Source organism: Dermochelys coriacea, chromosome 17 (assembly GCF_009764565.3).
Source record: "Dermochelys coriacea isolate rDerCor1 chromosome 17, rDerCor1.pri.v4, whole genome shotgun sequence".
NCBI lineage: Eukaryota > Metazoa > Chordata > Testudines > Dermochelyidae > Dermochelys > Dermochelys coriacea.
This window is the reverse complement of record NC_050084.1, coordinates 8,081,002-8,096,047: the sequence shown is the minus strand read 5'-3', so window position 1 is coordinate 8,096,047 and position 15,046 is coordinate 8,081,002. Positions and strand designations below refer to the sequence as shown.

The 15,046-nt window shown below is 40.5% G+C and overlaps 1 protein-coding gene across 16 annotated transcripts in view; it reads left to right on the top strand.

Moving 5' to 3' along the window:
- SYNRG (synergin gamma) overlaps positions 1-15,046 on the top strand; it is a 129,560-nt gene that overhangs the window by 57,048 nt on the left and 57,466 nt on the right. For 7 of the 16 annotated variants that reach the window (XM_038375555.2, XM_043499561.1, XM_038375553.2 and 4 more), the window contains 5 exons: positions 326-422; positions 726-874; positions 4,624-4,734; positions 5,232-5,267; positions 6,577-10,755. In XM_038375555.2, the coding sequence (XP_038231483.1) occupies positions 326-422; positions 726-874; positions 4,624-4,734; positions 5,232-5,267; positions 6,577-6,708 (525 nt within the window). In that variant the 3' untranslated portion in view covers positions 6,709-10,755. Of the gene's footprint in view, positions 1-325; positions 423-725; positions 875-4,580; positions 4,735-5,231; positions 5,268-6,576; positions 10,756-14,168; positions 14,403-15,046 lie in introns of those variants that run through there. The other 9 variants (XM_038375558.1, XM_043499563.1, XM_043499556.1 and 6 more) reach the window with 6 other exon arrangements.

The following is a 15,046-nucleotide window of genomic DNA, read 5'->3' as shown; positions in this document are numbered from 1 at the left end:
TGAAGTATTTTGTTGGATTAATGGATAGTAAACGTTGCCAAACATCACTTTTAAACAAAATTCCTGAACAAATGCTTACATTTCCATCAGCAAAAAGGACAGCTGAATGAAGATGAGTTGAATTCTAAACATGGCCATTCTTCTACCCTGGTCTGTATATAGTTATAAGCAAGAACAAATTAAACCCATGTGATGGACTATACCAACTCTCCTGCTAATTGCATTAATCTCTCTTTAGTACCGCAGTTTCTTTTTCGTAATTTTGTTTGTAAAAGTTACTTCAAGGTAAATAAACTGGTAGTGTAACCAGCATCCTTTCTGCTAGGTCATTAAGAAGGCAAATGATACCCTAAATGGAATCAGTAGTTCATCTGTTTGCACTGAAGTCATCCAGTCGGCACAAGGCATGGAATACTTATTAGGTATGTTTCATTTTCTTATGTCTCTTACATTGTGTGCTCCCATTTAAAATAAGAGGATGTTATTAGTTGTTTCCAAATGGTGTCTTTAGCTTAATTAATTTCCAAACTGGAATGATGAGTGACTCTTTAGCCAAATGAATATAGCATAATAATTTTGAAACACATTAAGGTGGTTACAATGTTTCTCAAAATGTGTGCTATGTCTATTAGGTGCTCTTTCTGAGTCTCAGTTTTGGGAATCTCTGGTGTGCTCTGCTTGGGACTTAGCAACTTGCCTATAATTCGCCACTCTAATTTTGACAGGGGTTGTTGAGGTCTATAGAGTAACAAAACGAGTTGAACTGGGTATCAAGGCCACCGCAGTATGTAGTGAGAAACTCCAACAGCTGCTAAAGGACATCGATAAAGTATGGAACAACCTGATAAGCTTCATGTCACTTGCTGCTTTAACGGTAAGGCCATAATTAAGCTGTCTCTTTGTTACAGGAACCCTCATGTTTAAATACATGGATGGAACATTATGTATGGTTATGTATTATGACACCTTGAGGAGTCACTTAAACTCCCTGTTCCTTATTTTCTCCATTTGTAAAATGAGGGTAATAGGCAACTTTGTGAATTGGTTTGAGCTCGTCAGGTGAAGAATACTGTGTGGGTACCAGGTGGTGGGATTGCCTCATTTTTTAATGATTTCGTTGCTATATCCGCTGATCATCTAATTTAAATTAGACAAACATGAATCTAGAAAGGAAAAATAAGTGCCTTCATGACACTCCAGCAGTGAGCTTCCCAAGTTCTAGTGCTCTGCTTTGCTCTGCAGGAGACTGACTAGATTGCAAGATCTTCTAAGTGAGGATTGCGTGTCTTACTCTGGTTTGGAGAAGTGCCTAGCCCATTTTGGGCACTGCTGCAGACTAAATAATAATGCTTGTTTTGAGCTCTTTCCCTCCTCTGGCTGGAACTGCCATAGGCAGATGCAACTCGCTAGCTCTGGGATGGAAGAGGAAGTGCTTCTCTCCTCTCACAGCTTCCTGGGTAGCCAGTTGGGAGAGCGCTGTGGATGATATATGAAGAATGGTTCTGTGTAGTTTTTAGATGGCTAGTGACTGAGAAGAGGGGCATCCATGCTTGCAGGGAATTTAGAGGTAATGAAGTGAAGAAAGAGCTACTTGGGGCTCAGTGTTAAGGAGTATCCTTCCTTGATGCAGGGGGGGTGGGGGGAAGATGAACATTTTTAAAAATAGAAGGCTAGAAAATTCTAACTTTCCATTAAGCTTTTTCCATTTTTAACCATCATCTTTGGTTGCAATTAAATACTATGGGTGTAGAATAGAGATGGGTACAGGTATATAATGGATTGTTTTGGCAGGCACTTAAGCACAATAATAGTTCAGCACATTTTGGAGGAATCATTAATTTGGGGGAATTGACATGATCCACTGTAATGGTTGCTTTGAACTCAGTGCATAGTGAAAGAGCCTTTAATCCTTAGATTAAGACCAGTACATCATGTCCAGGGTTAATAAATGCGTCATTTCCACAATACTGTCTCCTGTCACTGAATCCTTAATTCACAGATCACTGCACGCAGAGTAATCATGCATATTAAAAATCCTACTGTCACATTTATCGAGAAGTAGTTGCAAGCTGAGATCTGGTATGCTGGTTTTCCACTTGAAATAAACTTTTTATGGTCCCTGAAAAATGGAGACTACAAATGATGGGCATCTCCTCTCGCCCACCTCATCCGTAACACACATTGGTGGCAAACAGATCTTAATAAAACCTTGTCAGATTCTGACTGGCTTTATCTAATGCAACAATTGATAACATCAAACTATTGTTGCTCAGTTTTAGGACAGGTTGAGCTATCAGTGGACACCTAGGTACTACTGTGATGAGCATTCTCCTCTCAAGGTAGATAGTTGTCATCAAAAATGCTGTTTCGAATGTAAAAGATTTCTTAACATTCATGCAGGATTCTTTCATATTTAAACTGGGTATATAAAGTATTGATATATTAGTAAGTACTTCAGAATATTTCGTAATTAGTGGCCAGATTGTGATTCCCTTTCTTTCACACTGTAGAACCTTATTCCACTAATAGTCCTATTGACATCAGCAGGACTACTCAGGGAGTAAGCGACTCTTCAATGTGAGTGAGAGTGTCACAGTCTGCCCTTAAGCTAGGATGTCCAGTATTCAACCAGTAATTCTTTGGTAGATAAGTCTTTTTCCCCAGTTAAAGGCAACAAAGATGTATAGACCTGTGTCACTGCCTTGCTATCTGATCATGATGTAAAAAGAAACCATCGCTCCTAAATTGTTGAGAATCTTTGGCTGGTGTGGTGCATCCCTGTGCACATGATCCTGTCGGCGGCTTTCATGTTTCTATTTCAACATTCAGTTTTGCCACAACTTTGCCCTCATGTGACAAAACACTATCATTGGTGAGCAGAGCGCATGTGGGGAGGAATTCTTGCCTCTGATGGGCAAGGCAAAACGTGTTTACTAGGTTTGCAAAATGGCACATTTCGCTCAGCGTGAATCTTACTACAAAGAGAGGCAGTTTACATCAGAAAATGGAAGCCAGGACCTGAAGAAAATCTGGTCTATGAGGCTTAGGAAATTGTGTGGTGTTCCTGCTGGGGTTGCGGGAGGGCTAAAATAAATTATTCACATTTTTTCTCTCTCCTTCCCTCCCTGACCCATCAGCCTAACTCCCTAGTGACAACTGTGAAATTTCATCCTGAGTTACAATCAAGGTGTTTTTTTGTTTATTTTAAACATCTGACTTCAGTATACAATTCCCAACCCATATATTGGTCCTTAACCACTCATTTACTAGCATGGCCAAATAAGGTTTTTGACTTGGGAGGATCAGAGTATTGCAGCACATCTCTACAACATCTACACTCATACTTTTTAAGTTTTAAACCAATAGCAAATGACTGGCTTTGGTTCTGTTTTAAAAAGCAGATAATGGGTCTGCTTGGTACCTAATGTATGGCACATACCTTCCTGTAAAATTACAATCATGGATTTCAAATGGAGCAGAAATGCCAGTTAAGTACGTATGAGTCCTCTAGCTCACATGCGTATGCTTGAAAAGGTTAATTTTATCATTTAAAGGATTAATTTCATTACAAGGTAATTTTATGCATAGCCTTATGGTTTTTCATTGCAAATTACTGTATGACCTTCTTATTTGCTTCACTCGTGCATTTGATAAACAAATATTAGTGCCTTTATTAATTTGATTGATCTACTCAAAGATTAAAGGTTTTTTCAGGATTCCAATTATTTCTTAAATTGTTCAGCTATGGGATCGTGATTAGAATACTTAGAGTATGGATTACAAGTATGCATCTGTTTTAGGATCACCCAGAATGTTTAAAAGCCTCTTGCATTTGTATTTCTATGCATTGCTTTTGATTGTTTAAACATTACACGTTACAACAATCTTGCAAACGAGCTTCAGTGTTTATACACCACCCAAATGCAAAATTACACTGACCATTTCTCTTGTCGCCTAAATGTAAAAAGATGCATCAGGAAAGCTATACTACATACCGAGATCTCTTTTCTGCTTAAACACACAATTGTCCTCCCACTCCTTTTCATAACATAAACTAATGTACAAAATAAAACAATTAGCCCTCTTAATTGTTGCCTGGTTTGGCCAGCCATTAATACTCAGTTGTGTACTGATATGCCCTCATTCCAGATACAGGAAAATCCTTGACTACTAACTGCCCTTCTATGGTTAGACATTAGTGCAAAATTGTGAGTGATCAACATTGATATGGTTAACCCTAGTTACCAATCTGGAAGCTGCACTAGCCACAATGGTAATTTATCCCATGGTATCTTTATAACTGCAAATAATATGTTGCCTACCTGTGTATATACACAGAATTCAAATATTCTCTTCTCTGTTATCTAATCCTTTTACAAGTGCTTGAATGTGGTAAATTAATGTCCATGGAGATTACATAGTATGCTTGAAAATATGCTAATGGCTTTGATTAAAGTGGGCATCAATTTATGGGCATGCGTAGTATGTTATCTTTGCCCTGTGACTTTGTTTGCCTTCGTGCCCCTTCATAGCAGCCGCACCGGTAATTTGTCATAATGCATGTGAATTTTTTTTTCCAGTGACTGAAATTACCTAAATCCAACTGTCTCGTTATTTCTGTAGCCAGATGAAAACTCGTTGGATTTCTCTTCTTGTATGCTGCGTCCTGGGATTAAAAATGCCCAAGATCTCGCATGTGGGGTGTGCCTCTTGAATGTAGATTCTAGAAGTAAAGTAAGTGGAGGAGCCTTTATGCCAAACCCATTTTGCATTTACTACTTTAATTCTCTATCTGTGCCTAGTCTATGCTCACAAACTTCCTTGCTGTATTTTACCACCGACGGTAGCAAAGGTGGAATCCATATTGTAGGCAGGGCTCAAACATTGTTACTACCACATCCTCTGGAAGATTAACTCCCCTCACCAATGCTCAACAGGCATGGGAGAGATGTGACTGGTGGCAATCGTGTATAAAGGCTGAGGTGGTAAATTCATTCATAAAGGGCAGCCTGGGGAACAGTCGTGGAAGCTGATATTTTTTTTTTTTTTTTTTTAAAAAAAAGCTTGTAATGAATTTTCCATATAAAATGTACCTGTGCCTATGAAGCAGGAGGGGGTCATTGCCTTCAATGTGGGGAGGAGGGACCCCAGAATAGAGACAGCAATGAATAGCTGACCAATTCATATACATCGGGAGTTTTGTTGATCTTTTGGTTTCAACATTATTTCAGAAAGAAGAGAAACCTGTGGAAGAGCATCCTAGGAAAGTACGAATGAGTAAAATGATACTCTTTATAGATTCATCCTCTTAATTATGAGCGTGGAAGGCAAGACTGGTGACCAGCCTTCCGCTGTCATTCTCAATTGTACCAATCATGAATCCTTTTCTTATAGTCATTTCTGTGACTGTAACATCCAATTTGATCAACTAACACATGCTCGAGTCCTCCCCCTTGTCTTGTCTGCATGCCAGTATATTGTGAATAACTTCCTGGTTTTTGTACTACTTTTGTTGTGTGGTAGATAATTCACTGTGATGAGTTTCTGAACAACTACAGCTTCCTGGTTTCTTGTTGTGGAAGGAGAACTGTAGCTTTCATGTGAGATAATCTTTGACTTTTTGTCTTACAAAGCGATGCTCTAGCTATTGCTTTGGGATAACACAAAGGCTATCGTGGTTTTAGAAATGCAGAGTAAAAATGTTTTGCAGGTTCCTTTTTTTTTTTAACAAATTTTCAGCACTATTCCAGAAGCTAACCCTAAGCTCTTCGAGAGAGCCTTGCAATAGGGGATTACAATGAAAAGCTGCTAGCTGTTCTGTTGTTGAACGAGAAAAAAATTTAATCTTTTCGCCAAAAGAGCTTATGTAAAATAAGCCCTGTAACTGCTTTTTTTGTTGTTGTTGTTTACTCAGACATCTAAGCACTATCTCCTACTAGCAACAACTACATCAAACTCCTTCGGATATTCTTCATCTTGTTTATAGATTTTTCACTTTTTATTTAAGAAGGTTTTCTTATAAAGTAGCTGCTCCTAACAGAAGACACTAGACCAAACTAAGCCCCTCGGTAAGCAGGCACAACTTTGGTATCAGAGGAGTTGCAACCTCTTAAATCACGGAGCAATTTGTCCCAGTGAATGAAATAATTTAAAGTCTATAGTTATGGGCTGGCCTAACAAGTTATCTCTGAGGTACAGTACAGTGTACTATTTCGTACCTATAGAAGATAATAGTGAAAGATGCATGCAGCAAGTTGGATCAGCTCCCAGGTATGAGGTCAAATGTAATACTAATCAACCATTTCCACTACTAAAACCTGGTGTAGTGACTGAAGCTTACAACTTTAGCCATTGCAGTTGGGGATATGGTCTGCCTTCAGAAATTCTTGCAGACTACAATAAAATTTGGCCCGTTTCTGCAGTTGAGGATGCTGTCTATAGAGTGACAGGGTCGAGGTCTGATGCTACTGTGCCTTCTTAGTGTAAACACATCTGCAGATATCTGATCTCCTCTTTGGTTCTTACATCACTGAGCAGATGGGACTGTCACACTTGTTTCAATTTTTGTTATTCTAGGCTTTTAATTCAGAAACGGATAATCTCAAACTGGCTTATGGAGGGCACCAGTACCATGCAAGCTGTGCAAACTTCTGGATCAATTGTGTGGAGCCAAAACCTCCAGGCCTCATTTTGCCAGACCTGCTTTGAAAGAACGTACGCTGAAGGAGGGATCACATCAGTCAATGACAAGACATGGTCTTTATGGTGGTGATGTAGGGGAATAAACACTGAACACTTTTTGAGGAGTGGTTAGAGTATTGAAATGTTCATTTCTGCATTTCTTCTGTACTGCAATGGGTCAAAGCCACTCTTCCATACGAGTTCCCCATGAAGAATTTCACTGGAAGGTTCAAGCCATCATTGAGGTTTTCAGAAATAATCAGAGAATTTTGTACTGTGGCATAAAATATGGCATTTCAATCTCTCTCTCAAGCTGAAATTGGTTAGCACTTTTTGAGATGTGGCAACTCACTATGGTGATCAAGGTAAATTGACTCCTGAGGTGGAATAGGTCTTACCGTTTCAAGAAAGAGATGAAATACTAGGCTGTGTGTGTTTAAACTGAAATGGCCCCTTAACCAAATGCGTGAAATGTGTATTTGCTAACTATTCTTTCCTCTAACTTTAATATATGAACCGAGAGTGGTGGTTTTTCTTGGATATTTGCTCCTACAGTATTAAAATGCACAAGAAGTGACAGTAACATTCAAGGAGAAGTAAGTTATTGACCTAGAAGGAATGGATTGTTAGGCTGCAATGAGCCATAGTTTGTTTATAGAATTATTGTTCTGTATTACAGAATATATTTTATTCCTACATTTAGCGGGTTAGTATTGGGATAAAAATCATTGTGAATCTAAATTTTCCATACCATATCTTTAGGCTTCAGTACAGGCAGCTGGATTTTAAAACTTGCAGTCTCTTCTGTTTTGCTTAAATAGTAGACAAACCTTTTTACCCCTCTATTGGATTTGTCCTATAACTGCAAACATAAGGGGATATACTTTCAAAATGATGTATTATGCATTTATCCCTCTGCCCTTTGTTATGTAATCATATAACTAAATTGCTGCACATCATGTTGAAAATCCTACCCCACTAATATCAAATGCCCACTCCTGTGTATTGCACTACATATTTGTGGTGTACGAATATGCTTTTCTTGATGGGACTCCTCTGCATATCTCATGCAATGTAATATTGTCCATCAAAGCTCTTTACCAGACTCTCAGAACTGATGGCACTGGTTGGCTTTGAGTTTGCAGTTCAGATATTAGCTTTTTCACACTGGAATTTGAGATTTCCCAGCAGACTGCACTAATGCGAAATACATGGGGGGCTTTTTGGCCAGTGCTGTTATCTGGACAGTAAGAGATTTAATGTATCAGGCTATCACAAAATGTTACTCACAAATCTAGATGTATAGGGCTCTTTCTTTAGAGACAGCATCAAGATGACAGTGCAGAATACGAAAATAAAATAAGTTTGCTCTGAAGACAGCTTCCCAGTTCAGAAAGAACATAACGGTGCTTGAACTTCTGAATTACTAATTGCTTTACAGAAATTTTAATCCAAAGGAAATGTGCTTTTATTTCAAAAGGGCCTTACCACTATTATGGCCTCTTAGTTTTGACTCTCCGTGAGGAAAGCAAGAGTTGCTGTTTGTTTCCTCAGTACAACTGATGATTTCATCGTTCATTGATTTATTGTAGTTTCTCAAACAGACCTTGAGAGAAGCTTCCTTCTTTCCAAGATGTCATCAGTTGTTCAAAGCAAGCCTCGTCTCTTTTCTAAGTAAATAGCTACTGCTGACCTGTGGTTTTGATTTCCTGTGAACAAAATTGCATAGGGGATAAAAATGGTTTGTTAAAAGGTTAGTTCTAGTCACAGATTAATATATACCAAATGAGAGAGATCTTGGCTAATAAGAATGCTAAGTGAATGACCCTTATTTACATAAAGTAAATTTAAAATAGATCTTCCTAGTCTCGGAAACCTGCTTATTCATCTAATAGTAACATACTGCGCCTTCTGGTCTCAGACCCAAGTTAATCAAGTGGCAGCTTTTCAATAACGTAACGATCAGCACCCACCTTCTGCTGTGCAAAGCTTATCAAAGCAACCTGATTTCTGATTGACTGGCCACTATTTTACTAACTAATCATGTTGTATAAGTGCAATAGACCTCAGAACAGCTCTTTGTGACAAGATAATTGTCCCCCTCGGCAAATACTACTTGTGTCACCTTGACCATAAACTTCTTGCCATGCCATATGCTGCTATATAGTTCTCATCATGCTTTTTGCTTACTAGTGCAAGTAGTCCCACTGACTATTATAGGACTTACAGTAGTAAGTTAGCAGGACTCTTAGGCCCCAATTCAGCAAAGGACTTAAGCAAACACCTGATTTGTACCTCTGAAAGCAATGGCACTATTCGCATGCTTAAGTACTCTGCTGAATCAAGGCAATAGCTTGTATAAATACTATATTGGGACAAGGGAAGCCTTTTATAAGCATAGGCTTCCTCTGCAGCTCTTCTTCTTTTTTCAACCCTCCTATGAGTTTTAAGAGCATGGCCCAAGTTAAAGTAGCTACAGTGTGGAAACTCTACAGCAAATTAGTATTCCAAATACAGTACAGTTCATTGCACTGTGGCAAAAGTCTATTCTAATTACATTCTTTTTTTAATGTACCTGCTTGTTAAGCAAATACGTTGTCTCTGTTAGAAGTATCCAGCACGTCTTTGGCAAGTAAATAGGGGGAAAGGGCATTTACGAGTATAATTACAGTAGAGCTTATTGGAGTATGGCATTACTAGTCCCCTGCTCTGTACAGAGTGGGAAAGAGGCAAGCAATACTAAAGTGATCATGTCGAGCAAAAGGCATTTTTCTAAACACCTTCAAAGGGTTCTCATGACGTGAATGTTTTACATTTAGATACCACTGATAAGGGCATTACACAAGAAGGATCATTCCACTTACATATACTAGTCATTAAAATGACTCAGTGTTGCATTCAGCTTCTGAGCTATTGTACTGTTAGCCAAGGGCCCAGTGTCCTTGGCTACTGTATCCAAGGTTACAATATTTTCTACACTGGATTGTATCGGACCACTTTCCCTTGCTTTTCTTGAGTGCAAGTTAACACACACACTGAGACTTTTTGTCTTGGCCTGTGGTGTTTTAGAACTGTAAATGAATTTCTTTTTGGATGTCTTCTGTTTCATTATCAAAATTTGTGAAAGTGAATATTTTTAATGTACATATTCTCTGGATTTGCCTTGGGATTGCCTAAGGAAAATTATTTTTATTTGTGTTTTGTGTGTCTTGATTTTTAACAGGTTATTTTCTTGGTTAATTTAAATTTTTTTTTCTATATTGTGCTCCATAGGTTCCTAACGGTGCAGTTTGACTAATTTTCTCAGTGGAAATATACTAAAGTAATCTTTCCTTCCAGTACTTATAGGCATTAGGGATAAATCAAACTGTACCAAGATCTCTCTTGATAAACTGGTTATCATGTGAATTTTTAAATACCCCAGCAAGCTTTCTGACCTCTCTTTTTGTTATAAAGTTTTTTTTATTTGTTACATGTGAATTATTAAAATCTGCGCTTGAACATTCCAGTGAATTTTCAGCCCCAGCAGCAGTTTGTTTCTACTTAAGTTTATTTTGAAACTAAATTAAGTAGCACTTTCTTGGAAAACCATGTAGTAAATGTGAAGTTAGGATGAAGTACAGTCTAAGAAAAGGAAGGTTGTGAAAACCAAGAAATACATTCTTTCCTAATTAGTTACATGTTAAATTAATGAGACCTGGAACAAAAAGGATGCCTTTTCAATAGAAGCTGCTATTCTACAACTACTTTTTCTTAAAGATCTTTTGCTCTCTGGGCCTTTATTTAATTCTGATTCTCAATGTTAAAATATAAATGTAATAGTTGTATTTCTTCCTGCATCTGGTGAATATACATTTCTCTTGTGTAGATGGCTTTGTGATTAGTATAGCAGTGGATCCTCTTGTTTTAATTTGTGATGTGCTGGAGTAGTTACTGGTATTTTAAACCTGGTAAGAATAGTTTTTATTACTTTACATTTTAATATGATTTACTTCACGTATTCTTGCAATAGTTTATAAATGCTTTGTTGAATCTCAATGAAATGTTGATCTCAATAAAGAACTCTATTTATGACAAATCTGTATGGTGAATTTTTGCAGGATGCAGCCAGTAGAGTGTTGCAGTGTGTTACTGATTCACATTGACATCTCACCCTTCATACTCTGAGAGAGAGCCTGGCTATGTGTTTTAGGTGGGTTCTGATGGGACTTTTCCACTCAAATACAGGAATGAGGTAGAATCTTTCCCACTTTGATGGGGGATTTGAGAAGCTTCCCACCAGCAAAACATACTTGGGAACTGCATTGATCTTTAAGTGTTGTGCAGATACTACATTTTGAACAAAGTTGTCTGTTGTTCTTGTTTAAATACAGATGAAACAAACACTTTGATAGCTGACATGTTGAGTTTGGTAGCATTAATAAGTACCTGTGTCTAGCTCTGACTCGGCAAAGCACATATATAGTTAAACATATGCTTAAGTGCTTTCCCGGGTCAGTGGATAACAATGCATCCCATAGGTCTACACTAGACTGGAGTGTTTTTTGTTTTTGTTTTGGTCTAGTGGCCAAAAATGCCATTATTTCTAAGCTATATCCATAGCGCCCAAAGCACGGCTACCAATAAGTCACTTGTACCCATAGGTCCTATGATAAAAATGCAGCCTGGAAGAAAAATGATTGTGCTGTCAAAGGTCTCAAGACTGCTTAGTCTATAAGCCTTGACATTGGTTTGATAGTACAAAATTAGGAGCAACTCAGTGAATTTTAACAGGAGTACGTTTATGCTGTGCCTTGTAGCATAACAACTGGTGCAGGCCTCCTGATCATGCTGCAAAAGTAACTTGAGAAAAAACAGAATTGCTTGAACTGCATAATGTTTTGGCTTGGACTCTCTTCTATGCTGAATTATTGGAAAATTAATATCAAGTCTCCAGGTAGGAATGAGACCAGCCTCATAATAAAGCACTCCTGTACTGCCCACTGTACTCCATGATTAACACATGTTTGAGATGCCTTACGTAGCAACCTGGAAAGTGTGATCTCTTGAAAATGGGCTGCAGTGGGTGTAGAGAGCTATTTAAATATATAGAGATGAGAACTTCCTGTTAGCAACAGCATTATCTGTATGGAAGAATTTGCTTTTCAACAACTCCACCAGAGAGATGTTTCAAGATATTTCAGATTCATCAACTGGTGGCAATACTGGAGTTAATAAATCTACCTTTAACTTTGCTGGTAGTTTATAGATGGCTGTTTTGAGGATTCTTGGTCCCTAGGGAGGGTTTTTGTGTTTAATCTTCTGGTTGAAGCACAGGACAGGGAGTTGGAGGATTTGGGTTCTGATCCTCAGTCTGCCACAGTAATTTTGTGCGTCCTTGGCCAAATCACTTAGCATCTCTCTGGGTGAAATCCTGACTTCATTGAAGTTAATAGCAAAACTCCCACTGACTTCAGTGGGGCAATGATTTTGTATCCTCTGCTTTAGTTAACTCATCTGCAAGGCACCACAATTTAAGAAAGATGTGGACAAATGAGTGAGTCCAGAGGAGAGCAACAAAAAATTGTAAAAAGTTGATCAAACCTGCCCTATCGGGAAAGGGTAAACAAAACTGGCCGTGTTTGTCTTGATAAAAGAAAAGGTTGGGGTGGGAAGACCTGATGACTCTTCAGATATGCTAAGGGCTGTTTTAAAGAGGATAGTGATCAATTGTTCTGCATGTCCATTGAAGGTAGGACAAGAAAAAATTGGCTTTACCCACAGCAAGTGGGGATTTAGGTTAGACATTAGGAAAACCTTTCTAACTGTAATGGTATTTAAGATCTGAAATAGATTTCCAAAGGATGTTGTCAAATCCCGGTCATTGGAGGTTTTTAAGAACAGGTTAGACAAATACCTGTCAGCAATGGTCTAGGTCAGTGGTGGGCAAACTACGGCCTGTGGGACACATCTGGCCAGTGTGCCCCTTCTGCCCAGCCCCTGAGCTCTTGGCCTGGGAGGCTAGCCCCCAGCCCCTCCCTTACTGTTCCCCTTCCCCTGCAGCCTCAGCTCACTGCGCCACCAGCGCAATGCTCTGGGTGACGCGGCTGCGAGCTCTTGTCAGGCAGCACAGCTGCAGAGCCACGGCCTGACCTGGTGCTCCGTGCTGCGCGGTGGCGTGGCTGGCTCCAGCCGGGCGGCATGGCTGCCTGTCCTGGTGCTCTAGGCAGCGCAGCTTAGCGCTGCCAGCCACCGGTGCTCCAGGCAGCACGGTAAGGGTGCAGGGAGCAGGGGGGTTGGATAGAGGGTCGGGGAGTTCGGGGTGGTGGTCAGGAGACGAGGGCATGGATAGGGGTTGGGACGGTGGGGGAACAGGGGTTAAATGGGGGCAGTCAAGAAGGAGGGGGGATTGGATGGGGCAGCAGGGGGCGGGCAGGGGTTCTGGGAGCAGTCAGGAAGAAGGGGTGGTTGGATGGGGCAGGGGTACCGGGGGCAGTCAGGAATGAGAGGAGGGGTTGGATGGGGCAGGGGTACCGGGGGCAGTCAGGAATGAGAGGAGGGGTTGGATGGGGCAGGGGTACCGGGGGCAGTCAGGAATGAGAGGAGGGGTTGGATGGGGCAGGGGTACCGGGGGCAGTCAGGAATGAGAGGAGGGGTTGGATGGGGCAGGGGTACCGGGGGCAGTCAGGAATGAGAGGAGGGGTTGGATGGGGCAGGGGTACCGGGGGCAGTCAGGAATGAGAGGAGGGGTTGGATGGGGCAGGGGTACCGGGGGCAGTCAGGGGCGGGGGATCCGGGGCCGGTCAGGGGACAGGGAGGGGTGGATGGGGCAGTCAGGGGCGGGGGATCCGGGGCCGGTCAGGGGACTGGGAACAGGGCAGGTTGGATGGGGCAGGAGTCCCAGGGGGCTGTCGGGGCGAGAAGCAGGGGGGGTTGGATAGGGGTGGGGGCCAGGCCACACCTGGCTGTTTGGGAAGGCGCAGCCTCCCCTAACTGGCCCGCCATACAATTTCGGAAACCCAATGTGGCTCTCAAGCCAAAAACTTGCCCACCCCCGGTCTAGGTGTACTTTGTCCTACCAGAGCACAGGGGGCAGAACTAGATGACCTCTTGTGGTCCCTTCCAGCCCTCCATTTCTATTCTTCTAAAACGAGGAAAAAAACTTCCCTCCTGCACTGAGGAACTGAGCCTAAATTTGTTCATGTTTTTGAAGTACGTGGAGATCCTTGCATTGATAGACGGCTAGCGAAATGCCAGGCTTCATAAATGTGTGTGTACTAAGGCAACGTTCCATTTTTGTTAACACCCCTGGTTTTCACTTGCTGTTTTGTCTAAACCTACCACAGTTAAGAGTTAAATGTAAAAAAGGGGTTTCAGTGGAATTGGGTGTACACATATAAGGAAAAATAACCATTTGGGATGCTTTAAATGTCTGCGCTCTTGAAAGCGTTAAGGTATTTTATAACAACTTCATTTTAACAGTGTTCTCATTACGCACAAAACCTTAGATCCATGTATTTGTTGAGCCTACAGCTGATGTGGTTTCCGTGGATGCTTCTCATTTCTATGCCTCAAGAGCTAAGCTGAGTTCTCCCTTTTATATCTCCTTGCACCATTATCCCACCAAACGCAGTAAGTGGGCTTGGAGCCCAATTCACTGGCCACCGACTTCAATGGGAATCATTCCATTGACTTCATTGGACACTGAATCTGACCCTAGAAGCTAATGTAGCATTTTCTTTTCCCAGTAGATGATTTTCAGCAAGTGGTACCTGCCTACTGTGGTGAAATTCAGATCTTCACAGTTCATTTGAAAACTTATTTCCAGTACTAAGTTAATCAAAGTGTATCTCTTAGATTCAGGCCAACCCCGCTGTCATGAATCCGTTTAGATTGTTTTCCCACTGATACATGTGCAGTTCAGGCTATAGAGACTTGATTCTCATCCCATTTAAACACTGTTTTTTCACAAGGGACAATTTCATTGTTTTCAGTTGTTCTGATTTACCCTGGAAGACCAGAATCCTGCCCACTAGGTTGCAGACTGTACTGTCTGGTGCAACAAACCATTATGACAAACACATCCATCACTTCCAGTACTTTTCTTAAACCAGAATATCAGCATTTCAGAAATTCAAATACAACTCCAGAGGATAAAAATGCAGTAATGAGCCAAATTCAGTGCTTGACTTTTCTGTAGTGAGAGGTCTATGTTAGTGTGTCTTGAAGGTCTAGATTTAGTGTACACAATTTAGTCAAGGTACTGGTAACTGATTACAAGTTTTAATAAAAATGCAATTTGTGTTTGACTTGTATTAACATTACTATTGAAGGTTAACTAGTGTTGTTGCTGGAATTTCAGAGATGGTAAGAGCCCGAATATGAG